At 49.2% G+C, this 19,304-nt stretch overlaps 1 protein-coding gene across 5 annotated transcripts in view; it reads right to left on the bottom strand.

Annotated features, from left to right (window-relative positions):
- FBN3 (fibrillin 3) overlaps positions 1–19,304 on the bottom strand; it is a 121,344-nt gene that overhangs the window by 20,267 nt on the left and 81,773 nt on the right. For all 5 annotated transcript variants that reach the window (XM_084498437.1, XM_084498435.1, XM_084498436.1 and 2 more), the window contains 23 exons: positions 18,792–19,067; positions 18,348–18,401; positions 15,872–15,997; positions 15,455–15,580; positions 13,802–13,921; positions 12,856–12,993; positions 12,720–12,770; positions 12,069–12,194; positions 11,117–11,344; positions 10,850–10,975; positions 10,453–10,581; positions 7,264–7,389; positions 6,190–6,315; positions 5,691–5,813; positions 4,744–4,869; positions 4,474–4,599; positions 4,007–4,129; positions 3,416–3,538; positions 2,934–3,059; positions 2,242–2,364; positions 932–1,054; positions 662–823; positions 90–158 (listed from right to left, as the gene is read on the bottom strand). In XM_084498437.1, coding sequence (XP_084354563.1) covers positions 90–158; positions 662–823; positions 932–1,054; positions 2,242–2,364; positions 2,934–3,059; positions 3,416–3,538; positions 4,007–4,129; positions 4,474–4,599; positions 4,744–4,869; positions 5,691–5,813; positions 6,190–6,315; positions 7,264–7,389; positions 10,453–10,581; positions 10,850–10,975; positions 11,117–11,344; positions 12,069–12,194; positions 12,720–12,770; positions 12,856–12,993; positions 13,802–13,921; positions 15,455–15,580; positions 15,872–15,997; positions 18,348–18,401; positions 18,792–19,067 — 2,976 coding nt within the window. The remainder of the gene's footprint in view (positions 1–89; positions 159–661; positions 824–931; positions 1,055–2,241; positions 2,365–2,933; positions 3,060–3,415; positions 3,539–4,006; positions 4,130–4,473; positions 4,600–4,743; positions 4,870–5,690; positions 5,814–6,189; positions 6,316–7,263; positions 7,390–10,452; positions 10,582–10,849; positions 10,976–11,116; positions 11,345–12,068; positions 12,195–12,719; positions 12,771–12,855; positions 12,994–13,801; positions 13,922–15,454; positions 15,581–15,871; positions 15,998–18,347; positions 18,402–18,791; positions 19,068–19,304) is intronic.

The following is a 19,304-nucleotide window of genomic DNA, read 5'->3' as shown; positions in this document are numbered from 1 at the left end:
TGGTGATGTGGCAGACGATGCTCAACCATGGCTGGGCTCCCCTAGGTCCTGAGCCCCTTGTGAAGGTCAGGATGGCCAGCTGGGCTTACCTTCCAGGATGACAGTGATGGGGTTGGGCCGGAAACCTTCTCCTCCAGGGCACAGGGTCTTGTACTCAGCTGTGGAAAAAGTCAGTCAGGAGGGTCCTGAGCTGAGTAAGCTCCTGTGAAACAGGACGGGGAGGGAAACCCAGGGGAAACCCAGGAGAAACCCAAGAGAAACAGGGCATGGGGATGCTGATTGAGGTACAGATGGAGCAGCGTGACTCCTGTCACACTCTAAGCCAACTTAGCCTCTCCAGCTCTGCCCGCCCAGTCCTGAATGGGGTTATTCCACATTCCCCAGCCTTGTGACAAGGAATAAAGGATTCCAGTCTGGACCCCTGAGTTACAGCCTGCCTGGTCTCCCCCCACCTTTCCCCAGCCTTGGTCTACGTGTCTAACCTTGCACAGCAGGGTCAGCCTCTCCTCCCTCATTTCCTTTGCTCTGTAATAATTCTAACAAATACTGGACCTGGGACCTCTAGCCTGAGCTGAGAAGCTACAGGGACACAGCCCCTTCTTTCTGCTGTGTGCTGCCAATCCAGCCCATCCAGTTCATCCCAGATGCCTTCCCAACTCACTTGTGTTGGCTGGAGGACAAAGCTCACAGGGGTTACCCCATGCACGACCCAGTGAGCAGCAGCAAGATGCCCGAGTGACACCAACTCCAATTTCTGCACTGCAGGAGATGCCCCCATCTCCTCGATCCTGGGTGTCCAGGAAGCAGTTTCCAACACGGGTATCTATGCAAAGAAAGTACTGTGTGAGTAAGCAAAGAATTGTGTGCACAGGAGGAAAAACATCCGAGCTCTTGACAGGAAAGTGTGTTTACTAGACAGGTCCCCACTCACCCACACAGCCCACACCAGTGGGGTTCAACTCAAAGTCTTGTGGACAGTTGCACAGGTAGCTGCCAGGGGTGTTGACACACAGGCCATTGATACAGTTCACAGGGTCTGCACATTCATTGATGTCTGAAAAGATGGAAAGATGAAGACTGAAAAGAAAGATGAATACTGCCACAGAAACCACTCATCTAACCTGGTCTTGAACACTTCCAGGGATGGGGCACCCATAACCTCTCTGGGCAACCTGTTCCAGTGTCTCACCACCCTCTGAGGGATGAATTTCCTCCTAATCTCTATTCTAAATCTCCCCTCATTTAGTTTAAAAACATTCCCCCTTGTCCTGTCATTATCTGGTTGAGCAAACAGTTGCTCTCCATCTTTTTTATATGTCCCCTTTAAGTACTGAAAGGTCGCAATGAAGTCACCCTGGAGCCTTCTCTTCTGTAGGCTGAACATCCCCAGCTCTCTCAGCCTTTCTTGATAGGAGAGGTGCTCCGGCCCCTTGATCATCTTTGTCCCTCCTCTGGACCCTCTCTAACAGATCCACGTCCTTCTTGTGCCAGGCCCCAGACCTGGATGCAGCACTCCATGTGGGGCCTCACAAGGGCAGAGCAGAGGGGGACAATCACCTCCCTCCAGCTGCTGCCCACTACTCTGTTGATGCAGTCCAGGACACAGTTGGCCTTCTGGGCTGCAAGCACGCACTGATGTTTTTGTCAACTGATGCAGTCAGTATTAATAAATCTTAAAATGCTGCTAGATAAACCTGTGTAAAAATTTCTTGAGTGACAGTACAACTGCCTGACCTCCTGAGGGCTAACCAAAAGCTAAAGTATATTATTGAGGGCATTATCCAAATGCCTCTTAAATACCAACAAGCATGGATCATCAAGTCACCTCTCTAGGAAGTCTGTTTCAGTGTTTGAGCATCCTCATAGTAAAGGAATTTTTCCTAATATTGAATCTAAACCTCCCCTGGCATAGCTTTGTGCTGTTTCCTCATGTCCTATCATTGGTCACCAGGGAGAAGAGATCAGTACCTCGATTTCTGCTTCCCCTCCTCAGGAAGTCATAGAGAGAAAGCAGATCACTTCTTGGCCTCCTTTTCTACAGACTAGACAACCCAAGTGTCCTCAGCCTCTCCTCACAGGCCATGCCTTTCAGCCCTTTGACCAGTTTTGTTACCTTTCTCTGGATGCTTTAAAGCACCTTAACATCCTTTTTCTGCTGTGGAGCCCAGAACACAATATTCAAGGAGAGTATGTACCATGGGTCAGTAATCCTCATCCAATGGACACATGCAAGTCCTGTACCTGTGCAGTTGCCTCCACTCCTGTCCAGTTCATAGCCATCATCACAGGCGCAACGGAACATCCCAGGCAGGTTCTGGCAGGTCCCAAAGACACAGATATTCTGGAAAGTGCATTCATCGATATCTGCAAGAGAGGGAGAGCTGGGTACTCAGGATCTGGCAAGGTGAGGGACAGGACAGGACTCTCCCGCTCTCTGCAAAGCAGAGCCACAGCCTAGTCACCCACTTGGTAATCCATGTCCTCATGATGGTTCTAGTTCTGAGGGATATCACCTCCTGGGTGAGCAGAACCAGGAATGCTGTGTCTATACTTTCTCCCCTCACTCCTGTTTAGTTGATTGCTCAAAATATTGCCTGAATCCTCAGCTTAGCCCAGCCCTGCAGGCTGGGGACCAAGGCCTAGAAGTGGAAGAGCTGACACGTCTGAAGAGTACGTCTCACCTGGAGCTGCCAGCCTGGGGAATAGCACCTTGGAGTCAGAGCAGAGCCTACAGTTCAGCACTGACAACGGGGTACCCAGCTCTGATGGTCAGGGTTCTGACTACCTGCAAGAACCCAGGAGCCTTGCACCACCAGATGATGTGTCTTGCTTAGTAGTGGAACAGGTGGTTATGGTGCTGAGGAGAGGCAAAGGCCAGAAAGGAGGTAAACCCTGGATATCTTGAAGTCGGTAACAAAACTCTGTGCACTTACCCTGGCAGGCCTTGCTGTCCTCTGTGGGATTGAAGCCCATCTCGCACTCGCAGCGATAACCCCCAGGTGCATTGAGACACTGTCCGTTCTCACACAGGTTCACATTGTCCGCACATTCATCCACATCTAGAGAGAGTCAGGTGTGAGACTGAAATGGTGTCTACCCAAATATAGGAGCTTTTTCCACCTTGCCCAGGAAATTCCCACAAGCTTGTTCCCACCCCCCTGCTAGGAGGCTGCAAAGAGGGGGCTGAGATACTTCTCAATCTTCCCCAAACACCAGCTTAGAAGAAGGTGGATCTTTGCTGAAGGTAAATCAGCAGGTTGTGATGCAGGGCAGGCTGCAGTGGGTTTTGGAAGATATCTGGTTTGGGGAATCCCATACAGGCAGCCAGGTGCTGGGTGAGTTTGAGAGGGGTGAGACCTTTGCCTCAGGACACGCAAGCCACATTCCTGCTGCTGAGTGAGTCTGTGGGACTTACCTGTGCAGGAGAAGCCATCCCCATTAAAGCCTTCTCGGCAGGCACAGCGGTAGGACCCTGGTGTGTTGATGCAGTTGGCGTTCAGGTTGCACTTGTGCTCTTCAGTTGCACACTCATCCAGGTCTGGGAAGGGAAGAGCACCCTGTCAATTCAGACACACATACCCACACATACACCCTTACATCCCTTTATACATACCGCACACATTGATCCAGTGAGTCCTGCACTCTTATAAGCACATCATACATACACCAGCACATCCCTACACACCTCCCACACCCACACCCCCCTGTACAGCCACATTGCCATCTGACATTCATCCAAACACATTTCAATATCACACACACACACTCCACATCCCACAAACATATGCCCTTGCTACCACCATCACTTGGATCCTTCCCAGACATAGTCACAGAGCCTGACAGTGCAACACCTGCAGCCCCCCTTCATCCTGCACCTGCACTTTGAAAAATCCTCATGCAGGGCCCCTTGGGCTCAAGACCATTGTAAGCCAACCCAGCCCAACCTTCACAGGTAGCCACAGAGCACCTGGACACACCAATATGCTCTCCTAGGATGAGAACTCACCATTGCACTTCAGCCCATCTCCAAGCCACCCTGTGCGACACTTGCACTTGAAGCTCCCAGGCACATTGATGCAGGAGGCATGCATGTCACAGTTGTGAGCCCCAATCTCACATTCATCAATGTCTGCAAGAAGGAAGGATATCAGAGCATGATGCAACTCAGCTTCCCCAAGAACATGTTGCCCTGGGGTTGTATCCTTGAGCTGAAGAGCTGATCTTTGTTCCCTTCTGGAATACAGAGACAAAAGGAAGGACAGCTTCCTGGCTTGGCTATAAACCAGGGAAGTGTCACCCTGCCTGAAACTTGCCTTAGTGCCAGTGTGTGCCTGCCCAGGAGGGGCTACCAGCCCCAGGGGTGCCCACGGTATCCCCCATCAGAGAGATGGAGTTTCCTCCAAGGCAGCTGCAGGAGGCATTTGTGAGGGCTCCCACTAGCACTCTGGGGCTTCAGTGCTGGTGTGTTCCCACCTGTGCAGCCTGTGGTTCCCTTCTTGACGAAGTAGCCCAGCTGGCAGTGACAGATGAAGGAGCCCTTTGTGTTTTCACACTCGCCGTGCAGGCAGATGTTAGGGTTCAGATCACATTCATTCACATCTGCAGAAGAAAAAGGACTTGCTTTGAACACCACAAGGACCATGTCCTGACTTTGCAGCAAGCTTCTGCTTCTCTCGTTCCTTCCCTCCCCCAGCAACCTTGTGGTAGAGTGTTGATGTGCCCAGGGCACAGCTATGTCCTTACCAATACAAGTCTTCATGTCCAGGGATGCCATGAAGCCATCGAAGCAGAGGCAGCGATACTCCCCAGGGATGTTAGTACACTGCCCACCGTCACAGATGTCTGGATTATCCTCACATTCATCAATATCTAGAGAGAGAAGAGCATTGCTTAAGTTAAAAAGTTAAGAGCCAGGGAAAGGGTATTGTGGGAGCAGTAGGGGGCAGGAGGGAGTCACAGGAGGGGCTGTGTAACAAGTCATGTACAGGCCTGGGGGGCCTGTAAGGAGGGGCTGGACTTTGAATCAGAGAATCACAGAATTGTAGAGGCTGGCAGGGCCCTCAGAGCTCCCCGGGCCCAACCCCCTGCCAAAGCAGTTCCCCAGAGCAGGCTGCCCAGGGAGGCGTCCAGACGGGCCTTGAATATCTGCAGAGAAGGAGCCCCCCCAGCCTCCCTGGGCAGCCTGTCCCAGCGCTCCGGCACCCTCCCCGGGAAGAAGTTCTTTGGCGTGTTGGTGCGGAACTGCCTGGGCTCCATTTGGTGGCCACTGCCCCTTGTCCTGTCCCCACAGAGCCCTGAGAAGAGGTTGGCCATGTCCCTCTGTCTGAAACACCTCAGCTATTTCCAGACACTGCTCAGATCCCCTCTCAGCCTTCTCTTCCCAAGGCTGCCCAGCCCCAGCTCTCTCAGCCTCTCCTCCCAGGGGAGATGCTCCAGGCCCCGGATCATCTCTGTGGCCTCCGCTGGGCTCCTTCCAGGAGATCCCGGCCTTTTTTGTGCTGGGGAGTCCAGAACTTGACCCAGCCCTCCAGCTGAATTGACAGCACTGCAGAGTAAACCTTAGTCCCGAGAAATCAGCTCTCTGGAAGTGACCTAAAAATGGGACCCCCATACTCTCACACTACGTCTGACAGGCAGTGGATGCAGAGGACCCTGGGACAGCACCTATGAGAGCCAAGCTGAACACTCACCTGCACACGATCTCTTGTCTGGCATCAGTGCATAGCCTTCACTGCAGCTGCACTCATAGCTGCCTTCTGAGTTGGAGCAGTGCGTGTCACAGCCACCATTGGTTATGGTGCACTCGTCAATGTCTGGGGGAGAAGGGAGAAGTCAAACATCAAGTTAAGTCATCACCTGGGATACGTGCACTGCAGCAGCCCTGCTCAGATTCGGCGCCAGCATGCAAGAACGAGGTGGGAGAGGTGCCTTTGTGATGGGCTTGCTGCAGAGGGAACAAAGCTCCCCTGCCCAGGTGAAAGCATTCTTGCCTTCACTGTAAACCACTTCCCAGCTCACCAGTTTCATAGCTGGTGATAACCCTTTGCCAACAGGCAGGACGTTCCCCCCACACGTGATGTTAACTTACACTCAGACACCCTGCTGAGCATCATAAGGGGTATGAAGCCAGGAGGGTCCTGGATGCATGCTGGGGTCTTGGCATAGCATTTGGCAAAGTGGAGTACTCACCGACACAGCCCTGTCTGTCTGGTGTGGCCTGGAAGCCCGAATCACAAGCACACTGGTAGGTACCGATGATATTGACACAGCGTCCATTGCGACACAAGTTGTCACTGAGAGAGCACTCATTGATATCTGTGGTGGAGAGAAGAGTCTGAGCAGCCAGCCATCCTGCTACCATGTCAGGCATAATTTGGTACACAGCCCTGGGTACCCTGACCTACAATCTCAATTTGTCCTTGCTTTCTGACCTGATACTCTCCCATGTACTTTCTGTCCTGAGAAGAGAAAGCAGGCTGATTCCCCAGAGCCATGACCTGCAGTCCCTAGGCTCAGCCCCAGACTGGTCTGATTTAACTCTACCTTCATTCTTCTGTCCTCTCTGAGTCAGCAATTCACTGCCTCCTCCCATCGTTACTTGGTGCTGTTTATGATTCCCAGGAGCCTGAAACACAGATTCCTGATCATGCTAGAACCCAGCTCAGCTCAGATTGCCCTAGGCAAGTTCCTTTTGATTGTACACTTATTGCCAGCTTGCAGGTTATGGCTGTGCAAATGGTCTAAACAAAGCTACAAATGAGCACTACAACTTGGTTGTTTAACACATAACAAGCACTTGACACTGCCTCACACTGCCTAGACCACTCTCAGAGATTACAAGAGACTAGGAACTGTTCCTAATTGGAGTGTCATCAACTTGCTTGGGAGGTTAGACCTTGGTTGTATGGATATGTGCGGGTAGAGATTTTGGGGCTTCAGGCCTAGAGAATATTTAATTTACTGGTAGAGATATAGCTATAGCAGCCAGTAGAAAACCCAGATCTGCCATCACCTTACCAGCACCTCACTGCTCCGTGTATTCAATGAAGAGCAGGTAGAACAAGAGACAAATGCAGTGAAACCCTGGGAGTCATCTCAGAACTCCCTGGTTGAGTGTGTTTTACACATACATGGGATTGGAAGAAAATTCATGGGCCTAGTATGAGACTCAAGTCTCATTATCCTCATCATTATCCTTCATCATTATCATCATCATTATCCTTGGTCAGACTCTAGTCATAACATAGCTTTCCATCACCTTACCTACACAAATGTTCCCTTCAGAAGTCAGCTCGTGTCCAGGCGGGCAGATACATTCAAAGCTGCCATCTGTGTTCATGCAGATCCCACCTCGGCACAGCAGCGGGTCCTGCTCGCACTCGTTGATATCTGCAGAGCGACATGAAATGTGGTTGATTTTTCCCTTCAGCTGGGTTTTCCCAATAATGGGGTGGTGCTGGTGCCAGGCACCACAGTTCTACCAACAGAGATACATCACAAAGCAGAGACACATCCCAAGATTAACAGGGTGGTGAATCCAGGGTTTATGTGAGCCCAGATGGATTTAGGGTTGCATTTTGGGAAACAGCAGCTGTTGCTTTGACCTCAGCAGAATGCAAAGCATAACATCAGGAGGAAATAAATTCCTAGCTTTGTGCAGATTATCCAGCAAGGATTAGATAGAATCATAGAAACATTTAGGTTGGAAACTACCTCTAAAATCATCAAGTTCAGCCATTAACCTAGCACTGCCGGGGAAGGGGAGAGAAATAAAGGGAAGGAAAGGGAAGGGAAGGGATAACTGTAGAATGTGCAATGACAGCAGGAGGCCAAGCAGTGCTATCAAGAAAGACCAAGAATTTATCTGCATATAGAATTCATGTGTATGGATAAATTTATGTATAGAACTGGAAATAAGAGGTCTACTAATTTCAGCAGTTATCTCATGATGATATAACTGAGAGCTACTTACAAGAAGCATATATTAACTAGAAAAGAGACCAAGCTACATATAACTATTAAAATGAGTGATGTAGCATGTGAGATAGCATTTATGGCAGACAGATGAATCAGGTTAATCATAGCAGAATAACTGTGGTGCCACAGATGGGATACGATGTAAAAAGATCTACAAGTTGAGAAGTTGCAATGGTATTTGAAAATTTGTGGCTTAATGTAAGGGTTGAACAAATGATATCAATTATGCCTGGATATAGGTGGATGTTTAGAGTGTGTATACATAAACAATCAGTGACAATAAATAACAGATGAAGAAATGGCTGAAAAGCAGTAGAAGGGGCTGAGTTGTCACATGGAAGGAATAGCCAAATATGTATGAGAATTGGAGCTCACAGCCACCGAGTTCAAGCTGCTGGCCTGGCAAGGCTCCGCTGTGCACTAGCCAATCCCAAGTGTAACGGTTGTTGTCTCCCCATATGACAGAAATGAAAATACCAGGCATGGATTCTGTCCTTCACTTGGTGGCAATGCCAGGGGCAGACTCCAGCTGCTGGTGGCTCAGACAAAAGGAAGGTCAGTGGCCAAGGTCTGGTGCAAGGCAAGATCCAAGCCAATAAAGAATCCAAAAATGAAAAAGCCCTTAGGCTTACATTAAAAAAGGAAGGTAGCATTGCTATTGGAATTGCAGGGAAATGTCCTTTGGGTATAATAAGCAAGAAAGGTATAAATGAAAAAGGAAATATAAGGCATTAGGCTTACATTAAAAAAGGAAGGTAGCATTGCTATTGGAATTGCAGGGAAATGTCCTTTGGGTATAGTAATCAGGAAAGGTATAGGAAAGAACTTTAGAAAAACTGGTAAAGCAGACCCAATCAGTTTCTGGATGTGCCTGAATACGTGATGTGGAAACTCAAACCTGTTGGTACAAAAAGAATCAGCCAAGTTTGTAACTGAGCTGCTTCAGAATCAGGATGTTGTCTCAGATCAGCAGGGGCTATCAAGGCCTGTCACATTCATCACCTCATGGAACTCCAGTTTTGAGTGATAATATTTTATTTTATTTTATTTTATTTTATTTTATTTTATTTTATTTTATTTTATTTTATTTTATTTTATTTTATTTTATTTTATTTTATTTTATTTTATTTTATTTTTTTACTGGACACGGGTGAGTTTAGTCCATGAAAATGATGGATTTAAACTCTGGTACAACCACTTGTAACAGCAACGTGAGCTGCTGTACTCTACTACTGCAGTAGGTCAGGTTCCTGGAGCTGCTGGGGTGCCCAGGGTGGCCACTGGCTGGGGTAGAGGCTCAAGTTCTGTCTGATGATCTTGAAAGGGCATAGACTCTAATGTCATGAGCTGGCTGTGAAAATGGCAGGCTTTTAGACTAATTTAGTACTACTACCAAAGGGCATGTGATGTGGCAGCCAAAAAAGCCCCTCCAAATTTGTCATCATCAGAAAGAATTGTGAGGACAGGAAGAATCAGTTTGCTGCTGTATAAAGTGTGCCCACATCTTGAGCACCGTGTGTGTGCAGCTGGGATCTTTGAAACTTAGGATATACTGTAAAAGCTAAGCAAAAGAGCCAAGGGGATGGAGTGGCTGCCTTATGAAAAGACACTAAAGTAACTGAGACTCTGCAGTCTGAAGAGAACTAGAATTTGATTGATGCTCGCAGAATCAGCAAAGCAGTGTCTATGCTGAATTTAGAACAACTGTTTACTATATGCTTCCATACAAGAAGGGTGCCTTTGGTGAAAGTAGAATGGATCATTTCAATTGGTTAAAAGCAAATAATCCTAGTGACCTTCTAGCTTAAGCAGCCCCAGGAAGCTGTGGAGGTAGATAGGATCAGCAGGCAGCTGATCAAAATATAATTAGACAAGAGGTTCATAAGTGGATGTGGAAAGGTCTGGTGGAGAAATTGCCTGTAGCATTGCTAATAAAACTTGGTAACTTCCCTTGAAGCTGACATGCAGGACTGATGCGCAGAGAGCCTGTGCTGTGCCTCATGAACCTCTGACTTCAATTTATATACATTTTGCTGTCCTCCCAGGAAGATCTATGGCACTCTCAGCCCTTCACACAGAGCCCTTCCTCTCTACAAGTATTCCCATTCAGCACAGTTCTGCCTTTGCAACCAAACCAAGGTAGAAGACTCACTGCCCTGGAGAGAACACTGTCAGGCATCTCCTCAGCATCAGGACTCCTGCAACACACCTAGATGCCAATGTAGAAATTTGGCTTGATACCAGGGAACAGAGAGCTAATAAACTTCTCACAGCATCTCTGCAGGCCCAGGTCCTGTGTTGTGTAATCAGCAGTGCCCAGGTGCAGCCAGAAGAATGAGACAGACAGGTAGCTGGACAACCAGACATACAGACAGCAGCTTGGAACGAGACCATATCTCAGATCTGGTACCAGAGCCTCTCTTCCCCAGGGAAAAACAGTAAGGGTGCTGCTCTGCACTAGAGATAAGCCCTTACCCATGCAGTTCTTCATCATCATGAAGCCGCTCTCGTAGCCTTCAAAGCACTCACACTCGAAGCTGCCCGGCGTGTTGACACAGGTGCCATGGCCACACAGGTCTGGTGAGATGCGGCACTCGTCGATATCTGTGGGGGATGAAGAGCAGCTAGTGGTGGCAGGACAAGCTACAAAGCCCAACAGGAAGCACTGGGCTGCCTCCCTCTGGTGCAGGACTGATCCTTCCTACCACAAGCTGCAGCAGGGTCACAAACTGTTTGTGACCCTTCCCTTTGCTTCTCTGAACATCCCTAAGATAATTGCCATGACTCCTCTGGGTGCCACCATAATGCTAAGCATCCCACAAGGCAGTGGGATGGGCACGAGTGGTTCAGAGGAACATTGTTTTTCCCTTACCTGTACAGTTCCTTTCCTCAGCATCCAGAGCAAAGCCACTGCCACAGAGACATCTGAAACTGCCAATGGTGTTTCGACAGGTCCCATGAGTGCACAGGCCAGAGAAGACCTTACATTCATTCACATCTGTAGGGGAAGGTTGAACAGCAGTGTTTCAGGACAGGGATGTCTGCAATGAATGTAGGGCCCCAGAACCAGGTTCCTTGGGCTGTAGCTGAGATAGGCTGAGCACAGCCCACGATTAGGCACTCCCCTCTTTCTTCTCACCTTTGTAGAAGGGCCTGCCAGAAAGCACATCTCCTCGGTTGGCAAAGCCAGGTCCCCTTGGGCAGATGGCCTTGTACTCATTAGAGCCAACCTTGGGACATTCTTCACAATCGATGCCCCAGGCTGAGCCCACGGAGCAGCAGCACATGTCAATCCGGTACTTGCCCGGCAGAGGCTCCGTGCACTCATCTTCATCCCACTTCATGTAGCACTGTTCCACACGCACATCTGGTGAGAGAGCAGAGATGAGTTCCTCCCTGCAGCATCTGACTTCTGGAAAGGCTGGAGGTATCTTTTTCTGGGACATCAGCCTTGTGCCATAGTTAGCATTGTCCTTAGAACAGCTTTGGCTGGGGCCAGAAAGCATCCTTCAAACAATGCCCAGGTATGGGCCGTTTGGTTAAATGGCCACTTTGTTTGGGGTGATATTAAAGATTATTGATATGGCCATGGCTGGCTTGTGACTGTTGGCACCATGGCCAGAAAACAGTCCCTCTTTGGAGGAGCTAGTAGTGCAGATGACCCTATGAAGGGCACACGTTTTTCATGATGTGCCCAGAAAGCAGCCAGGAATTGCTTTAGGGCTCCTGGGCAGGGTCATTAACCTTTATTGTTAGGTTATCTGCTTAGAGACTAATCACTGTAACCGCCAGTGATGAACAGAAGCAGTGGACCTTAGAAAACATAGCACGCAGAATTGGCTACCCGATATCCACGCAAGGACAACAATTGCATTACTGGCTGGACCTGGGGACATGAAGCTGTGGCACATTTGCCTTGACTGCGCTGCTTGCTTTGGCTGCTCCTAACAAGTTTTACATACTTCAGACAGCAGCAGCCTTGGGGATTGATTGATGGCATGTGTTTGGGTATGGGATGGTTGGACCTATGTGGAGATGGCTGAACAGACATCAGAGGGCTTGGTCAGATGGGCCAGATGAGGTGTTCTTACCCACACATGTCCTAGCGGTGCCATCGAGGGTCAGCCCTTCTGGACACTCACACCGAAAGGAGCCGGCGGTGTTTACACAGCGGCCATTTGGACAGACACCAGGGAAGACATCACACTCATTTACATCTGTTGGCAGGAAAGCAAGAGGCACGCATGAGGGTGGCACATAATCGGGCCCAGTATGGCTTCGAGGAGCCCCTGGAGAAGCTGGAAAGAGCCCAAAGCTGCCCACCTGGCTAACACTGGAAGGCTGTCACACTGAAAAACATGCTGCAGGCACAGGCACTGCCATACCCAGACACTTTTGCAAGGAGCTTGCATCATGAAGCCTTTTCAGCGAGGAACAGACAGAGAAGGTGGTCCTGTTGCACAGGCCCGTAGCTGGCACAGTGCTGACAGAGCAGCACCAGGACGCATAAAGATAACTGCTGTGTGTCCACATACTGGTGCTACACACCAGTGAACGGCCTCTATTCAGAGCACCCTGTCTGCAGCGTTCAGGGCAGATGCCAAAGCAAGAAAGCACGAAATAATACAGGAAGTATGAGATTCCAACCAGCTGTGTCCAAACTCAAAGATGCAGAAGAACAACAAATAAACAATAACTATGTTCCCAATTTAAAAAGTCTTCTGTGTCCTGCGACACTTTACCTTCACATGTGACCCCCTTCATCCTGGCATAGCCCCGGGGACAGGCAGTATCTGCAAGAAAACAGGAAAACAGAGGAATATTAGCAGATAAATGGGCTGCATCCTACCTTCATGATTTGTTTGCCAAGAACCTTACCAATCTCACAGCGCTCACAGGGGCTGCCCCATGCTGCTCCCAGTGTTGCACAGCACTCTGATTTCAGCGTGGCCCCGTTGATGTTCACCTCGCAACGCCCATCCTGGATGTTCAGCCAGCATGTCCCTTTCATGCTGTCTGTAGGGACAAAGGCAAGGCTTTGAGTCAAGAGCTGCTCCTTGGCTAAGGTTCCCGACTTCATAACAGCCAGCCTTTCACAGGAAGCAGGTAGGAGAAATTATCCTTAAGCTGCAGTGTGACTATTGCTTTCTGTCTCTACTTTATTTATCAGACATGGGGCCAAGCACTTTTAGCATGGACCCAAACTGCTGTTCCTTAGAGCCGTGTCCCACTTCTATGCTGTGGAGCAGCATTTCTGTGCTCTCTGATACAACTACTATTGCACCAGTTCTGTGTCCTGCCCTTTTTCTATTCTCAGCCTGCTCCTCTTCTGGATAGAAAGAGTCCCTTCTGCATAGCTGCGCCAGGTTGCTATACACCAACACCATGCAAGGCCCTGACCATCTAGGAAGTGAGTACCTTCTCATCATCTTGATGAGAAGGGTTCTACTTCATCTTGATGTGCCTTAATCTCAGCACACTAAAAATCTATCTGGTGAGTGAAAATACACCATCATGAACTGTAGGGTCCCCCTGGGCCCCATGCCTGTGCTTTGTCTTGCTGCAGCACAGTTAAGGATTTCTGTCTGATACAATGCCCAGAGCACTGTCTCAAGTGTCAGCATTTCGGGTTTCCTGGATGCATAAGAGATGTTAATTGATACAATTAACAATAAGGAAACACAAGATAAGAAAGAAAGGCCTCCAACAATATCCACCCCTGGGCCAGGATCACAGGACTTGCTTCAGGTGAACAGCAAGGGCTTCTGCAAGGCAGTGCTGATATCAGTGTCCTGGAGTTGCCTCCAGAAGGCCATATCCTTACCCACACAGATGGTGCCACTGGGGTCCAGCTTGCTGCCTGGGGAGCACTCACAAGCAAAGGAGCCAGCATTGTTCCTGCAGACACCATTCACGCAAGGATTAGAGGTGCACTCATTGATATCTGCAGAAAGAAAGGGAGTAAGTGCTGTGGGACGCAGTCTTCTGGGTCAGGGACTAGGGGAGACAAGAAGCAAAGAAAAGAAGGGAAATTTTCAGCTGCTCAGAGGTTCACCAGTCCAGGCTGTAAGAATCCTGCATGTACAACTCCAAGTATGCGCCATCTCAAGATGGATAGGCCCTGACATAAGACACTGAAATTAGTGAGCTTCTTCAGTGTTGAGGGAAGCGATGGATGGATTGAGGCTAGTCAATGAAACTAATGGGAAATTGTGGGGCTTTGGCTTTCCTAATCTGATCCCTGGCTGCTCAAGCAACGTCTATGCACCTCTCCCATGCTATCTGTCCTTGCTTCTGCTCTCTGTAGGCCTAGTTTTCTGTTTCAATTTGGCCAGGAGCTCCTTGTTCATCCATGCAGGCTGCCTGGCATTTTTGCCCAACGTCCTCTTTGTTGGGATGCATAGCTCCCGAGTTTGAAGGAGGTGATCCTTGAATATCAACCAGCTTTCTTGGGCCTTTCTTCCCTCCAGGGCTTTGTCCCATATTACCTTACCAAACAGATCCCTGAAGAGGCCAAAGTCCAGGGTACTAAACTTTCTGTGCTCCTTCCTCGCTGCCTTCTGTATGCAAAACTGCACCATTTCATGGGCGCTGCAGCCAAGGCTGCCCCTTGTTCCACATTTCCCACCAGCCCCAACTTGTTGGTGAGAATGAGATCTGGCATAGCACCTCTCCTTGGTGGCTCCTCTGTCACTTGAAGAAGGAAGTTATCATCAGTGCATTCCAGGAACCTCCTGGACTGCCTACTCCCTGCTGGGCTGTCCTTCCAGCGGGTATCGGGGTGGTTCATGTCCCCTATGAGGACTAGGGCTTGTGAGTGAGAGGCTGCTTCTATCTGCCCGTAGAGGGCCTTATCTGCTTGGTCTTCTTAATCAGGTGGCCTGTAGCAGACTGCTGCTATAATGTCCCCTGTCCCTGTCCTCCTTTTAATCCTGAATGATGGATTCACTCACTCAGGGATGCTGCTGGCTTAGAGGGAGAAGCCACAATGTTGACCATGGCCTTTATGTGTTTGTCTGCACCAGATGTGAGGCTTCATGGCATTTGCCTTTTATCACATTCTTTACAGACAACGAGGGTTTTGTCTAAACAGATGCATAAAGTGCCAGTGTTTTGGGGCTTTGTGGTCAGCAAACAAATCTCTCCTAGTACAAACTATAAGCTTTCAATCGAATACCCCAAATTTGTAATTTTGGTCAGGTTCTAGCTACAATTTTGGGAGCCTGGAGGAAATTGTTCTGGTTTTCAGTCACTGAAAAGCTCAGACGTTTTGGGGTTTGTATGTCCACTATTTTGAATGAAATTCCCTCTGGAAAAAAAAAAAATCCCCAAACCTGGCCCTGCTCCAGCTCAAACCACTCTGGGCAAAAGAGAACCAAAGGCACGTTAAACTCAGCTTATTTCAGGCAGGATGACAAGACATAGCTCACTCTTTATAACTTGCAAAGATGCTCTCTGTTGTCTTGAGTCACATTACCTTCACAGGTGTCTGTCTCAGTCCTGAAGACAAAGCCCTTGGGGCAGGTGCAGGTGTAGCTGCCAGGTGTGTTGCGGCACAGTCCGTTGTCACACAGCAAACGATTGACAGTACATTCATCAACATCTGTGAAAAAGATAGGGTTTCTGAGCTTCAACACCAGAGTCCATTCTGTCAGTTTGCCAGCCCTACAGCACTCCAACAGCCTGAGAGGCATAGAAATGCTCCTTTTTACCCAGATCAATACTGTACAAGGCCTGACATGTAAGCAAACGCATTCAGGTCTACGGATAAAACCAGAAGGTAGTTGAGGCAAAAAGACATCATATGCTGCATGTGCACCCCCTCCCTCCTACCACTGGACTATGCCACACTGCTTTGTTATGACAGACTGGGCTTGGGCTGCCCTGAACTCACCCACACAGTTCTTGCCCGTGGGATCTGACTCATAGCCCAGGTTGCAGATGCAGCGGTAGCTCCCACGCAGGTTCTCACACATGCCGTTGGGGCAGATGTCTGGGTTAAGGGCACATTCATTGATGTCTGCACAGAGAAGGAAGTCAAATTAGATGGATCATGGCCAACCACAGACAAAGAAATATTCCATACTCTAATTCTTCATTGCTTCTTGATGTCAGTAGCCAGCTAGGGCACCCCTCTGCAGATTTCTCTCCTTGTCCCACCTACCCTCTTGGTATAATCTAGTAAGCTCTGGGGAGCCTCACCACTTTATTCCCAGTGCTTTGGAGCTGGGGATACACAGCTGATATGGCACAGGGCTCTGAGCTCAGGAGCAGAGAACTGGACAAGTTGAGATGACTGCAGACTCATTACCACACGGAGGGCTCTCAGGTCCTTCTGTTATCTTCTTGAGTCTACTGACAGTGCCTGTCTCCCACATACTCAGGTCAGACTGCTTAATTGTCCTGCCTCTTTCAATAGGCAAGAAGGCGGAAGGTGCTCTGAGCAAGATGCTGGGGACAACTGGTGTAAACACAGAGTGTGATGGACAACCTACCTGTGCACATATAGCCCTACTTCAGGGGACCATAGCTAGAGGTAAAACAGGGAAAGAGCACCCAGACATGATGGAGAGTATCCTGTGGGCAGTTGGACTGGCAAAAGGGTCATGCCCATGGCTAGATGGTCACAGCAAAGCCCTTCCAATGGCACTGAATCCCTGTGCCCCTGGACTAGCCATGGTCCCCAGACTTGCACAGACTCACTGACCACACAGCCACCAGGCTGGAAGAAGTCCTAGTCAGGCCAAAGTGAATTTCCTTTTCCTACTATTTGACATAAAGAACTGTTTGAGAACAGCTTGGCACCCTGGAACACAAGATGTGAGGACCTAAGGCCCTGTGTGGTGATGGCAGGGCAGGGAAGGAGGGGAGTGTTCAGGTGAGGGCAGGGCCATGGGACAAGGAGCCCATAGGATGTCAAAACCTCAGCTTCAAAGACTTGCAAATTGCCTTGGCCAAATCTATCCCAGCCTGAGAGATTTTGGGACCACTCTGCAATGATGTGCAGTGGGTATCACAGGGCACTGCTATCCATGTGCATGGTGGGTGAACTCAGGCCTGCAGGAGGTCTGGCAGTCAGAGATGTGGGTGTCCTGCCATCACCGACCCATACTGGGAGTTCTGTCCTTAAAGAGGAGAGTGCTCCATGTCAACAGAACCAAGAACGTGAGGAGAGCAACACAGAGGGGTGGCAGCCATGTGGACAACTCCTCCTGCTTTGTGCTGATATCACTTCACTGCCCTTTTTGGAGCAAACCTCTCGTGGCTGGGCAAAAAGATATTATCATGGCAAGAAACAGCCTCCCCACAGAACAAGGCACATTTTCATTTGTACAGCAGTGTCCTCGCAGTGCCATAGTGCCAGGTGGCAAGCGGCCCAGGCTAGGGCTTTCCAGACATTGCTGGCCTTTGTCTCCATGCAGTCGGAGTTCAGTTACATCCCCAGGGAACTGCAACCCTGGAGAGGTGCTGAGTGTAAATAGCCCTGGCTGCAGGCAGTTCTGGGCTGACCAAAGCATGCCTGACATTAATATCTTGCTAGAAAGCATCTTATCATCAGCCCGAGACTGATTTCGGCCAAGAAATGGTACCCTGGAAGGAAGCCCAAGAAGCCACCAGCGTTTTGCCTCTGGCTCATTCCCATTTGGAAAGTTTTGAAAGACCATAGTTAGCTGGCTGCTTTGTGTTCTTCCTGCTAATCCAAGCACTGCCCAGGGCTGGCAGTGTAGCTGCCTGCCTGACGTCTTGCACAGCTGTCTAATTCAAAGCAGTCCCTTGGCAGCATGTCTCATGCAGCACAACATGCACTTATCACCTCCCTCTCCTTGGAAGACTGTGAACCGTCTTCTCCTGCAACCTAGGAGCTGGAGGACAGAGGAGGGAAATAAGCAAGAGGATGCAACTGGTCACACTCTTCACTCCTATCAAAGCAGTGCATAAAACTAAACTCTGTGTTCACATCCCCAGAAATGGAGTTGCTGCAGGGTGCCAGAAATAAACTACTTGAATCAATATGCATGGTTGTTTGCTTAATATTAATACAAGGTTTTGTAGGAAGGAGAAAAGACATAGAACACCCCTATCCCCTTGTGCCCAAGCCCATGTCCACCCACAGACACTCACTAACACAGCAATATGTTCTTGCACTCACAACCACCCAGGCTATGCAGTCTCCCCCGAGCTTACTCACAAAGTGCTCTCACATCACAGGCATAATGTTTTAACGCTCCTCCACAGCGCTGAGTCCCTTATGGCACACGCTCCCACAGTCACACAGATGTATGCACACTCAGTTAAAGGCAGATGAAAGAAAGAGCTGAGAATGAATTTAGATGTGTCTATCTAGAATATAGTATTTGGGATGCATGTACCTCTGCCATCAGCTGTTATTCCAATGCCGCTACTGCAGAGTGCCTGGAATTCAGCTGTGGAGAAAGCACAACAGAGCCATTAGCTTTTCTGGACAGTTCAAGTACAGTGGCATTAATCTGGGATTTATTGTTTGTTTGTTAGAATGGCATTTGTGGGCTTCCAAGCAGTGTCTGTTTACACTTAGGCAATGTATATTTTAGAGCTGATACTCCCAGCTAATAGTCCAAAACTGTGAGAATCTCTGCAATGAGATCAGCATCAGATTCTCTTGTTGATTCAACCTGATTTTGTTGACTGCAAGGTTACACCCCTTACCCCTGCCCATGGCTTCTCCATACCATTGCCAATCTGTCTAGGCCATCTTGTGAAGAACCTGTCACAGACCCAGAACATCTCTGAGCACCTTCTTGGCTTTTGCAAACCCAGAGGGAAGAGGAGCTCACCGGAGTTTTTGGCAGGACAGGGTTGGCAGGGCTCTCCAAAGCCATGATCTGGGTTAGCACAGCAGCACTCAGACTTCGTGACTGCTCCTGGAAAGGGCCGCGCACACGTGCCCTTTTTAATGCCTCCGTAACAAGTGCTGCGCATGTGGGTGTCCACACAGACTCGTCCATCCACCCCAATAGCCAGGCCTCCAAGGCATTCACATCGGAAGGAGCCCTCTGTGTTTATGCACCAGCCATTCATACAGATTCCTGGTGTCTCACACTCGTCGATGTCTGGAAGAGGAAGCACAAACTGGCTGTTAAGCTACCCATGGGCAGGAGAACACAAAAAGGGGCTTTAGCTTATTGCATTAGCTTATTAGCATTATTATGATGCTTTAGCATAATGTTCTGCCAGGCTCTGATGATGATTCAGGGAAAGGAATAGGGATCTGGAGGTCTTCAGTCTCCTGAGAATGAAACCCTTCTCAGAGCAGCAGGGTCTGGACTCTGCTATGTTGATGGAGAAGT

Source organism: Aythya ferina (genome assembly GCF_964211825.1).
Source record: "Aythya ferina genome assembly, chromosome: 26".
Classification (NCBI taxonomy): Eukaryota; Metazoa; Chordata; class Aves; order Anseriformes; family Anatidae; genus Aythya; species Aythya ferina.
This window is presented reverse-complemented; position numbering and strand designations above follow the sequence as displayed.